Here is a 776-nt window from a genome sequence, read left to right on the forward strand (position 1 = left end):
CCCCCCCCTCAGTCCCCTTCCCCTCCCTGGCTGGGATAAGCCGCCCCCCCCGACTGCCCCTCCCCTCCGTGGCTGGGATAAGCAGCCCCCCCGACTCCCTGGCCGGGATAAGCAGCCCCCCCATTTGCCCAGGAGTCCGGGGCGGGGCTGCCGCCTCCTGCACCCAGCAGGGGCTCAGCGTTTGGAACGGGAGGGGATATAGGCCACGCCCCCCCATGACCCCTCTCTCTTTCCCTCCCGCAGCCCCGGCCGCGACGCCGTTACGTCACGACGCCGCGCGGCGACCGTAAGACGTCCTCTCCCCTCCTCCCCCCGCCCCCTTCCCAGCGCCGCAGTGACAATAACAAGGAAGTGAGCGGAGCGGACACATCCGGCACCGGCCGCAGCGAGTCCCCGAGCAGAGCCGAACCGGCCCGAACCCCCCGCCGCCATGAACAGCAAAGGCAAGGGGCGGGGCGGGGCGGGGCGGGGGGAGCCAGGGGCCCCTCGCCGCCACTCGCCGGGCTGGGGGCGCGGCCCCTTTAACGCTGGCGGCGCCGTCCGTTACCGTGAGGCCGAGCCCGTGATGGGCGGGGAGGCCGGGCCAGTGGGAGGCGGCGGGGCGGGTGCTCGGTTTCCATGACGCCGCACGCCTGGGCCTAGTCGTTAACCCCTTGGCTGCCGCACGGCCGCTGGGTGGGCGGGCTCGAAGGCCGGGGTCCTTCCCAGGCGGGAGGACGGGGGCTGGCGTGGGCGGCAGGTACGGGGGGGGGGGGAGGAGAGCGTCGGGGAGGGGG

The 776-nt window shown here is 74.6% G+C and overlaps 1 protein-coding gene across 1 annotated transcript in view; it reads left to right on the forward strand.

The window, feature by feature from the left end:
* The first annotated feature begins 289 nt into the window (after positions 1-289).
* DAZAP2 (DAZ associated protein 2) overlaps positions 290-776 on the forward strand; it is a 5,691-nt gene continuing 5,204 nt past the window's right edge. Inside the window, exon 1 of the mRNA XM_034792651.1 lies at positions 290-443. Within this exon, the coding sequence (XP_034648542.1) occupies positions 431-443 (13 nt within the window). The 5' untranslated portion in view covers positions 290-430. The remainder of the gene's footprint in view (positions 444-776) is intronic.

The sequence above is a fragment of the Trachemys scripta genome, chromosome 16, assembly GCF_013100865.1.
Source record: "Trachemys scripta elegans isolate TJP31775 chromosome 16, CAS_Tse_1.0, whole genome shotgun sequence".
Taxonomy (NCBI): Eukaryota; Metazoa; Chordata; order Testudines; family Emydidae; genus Trachemys; species Trachemys scripta.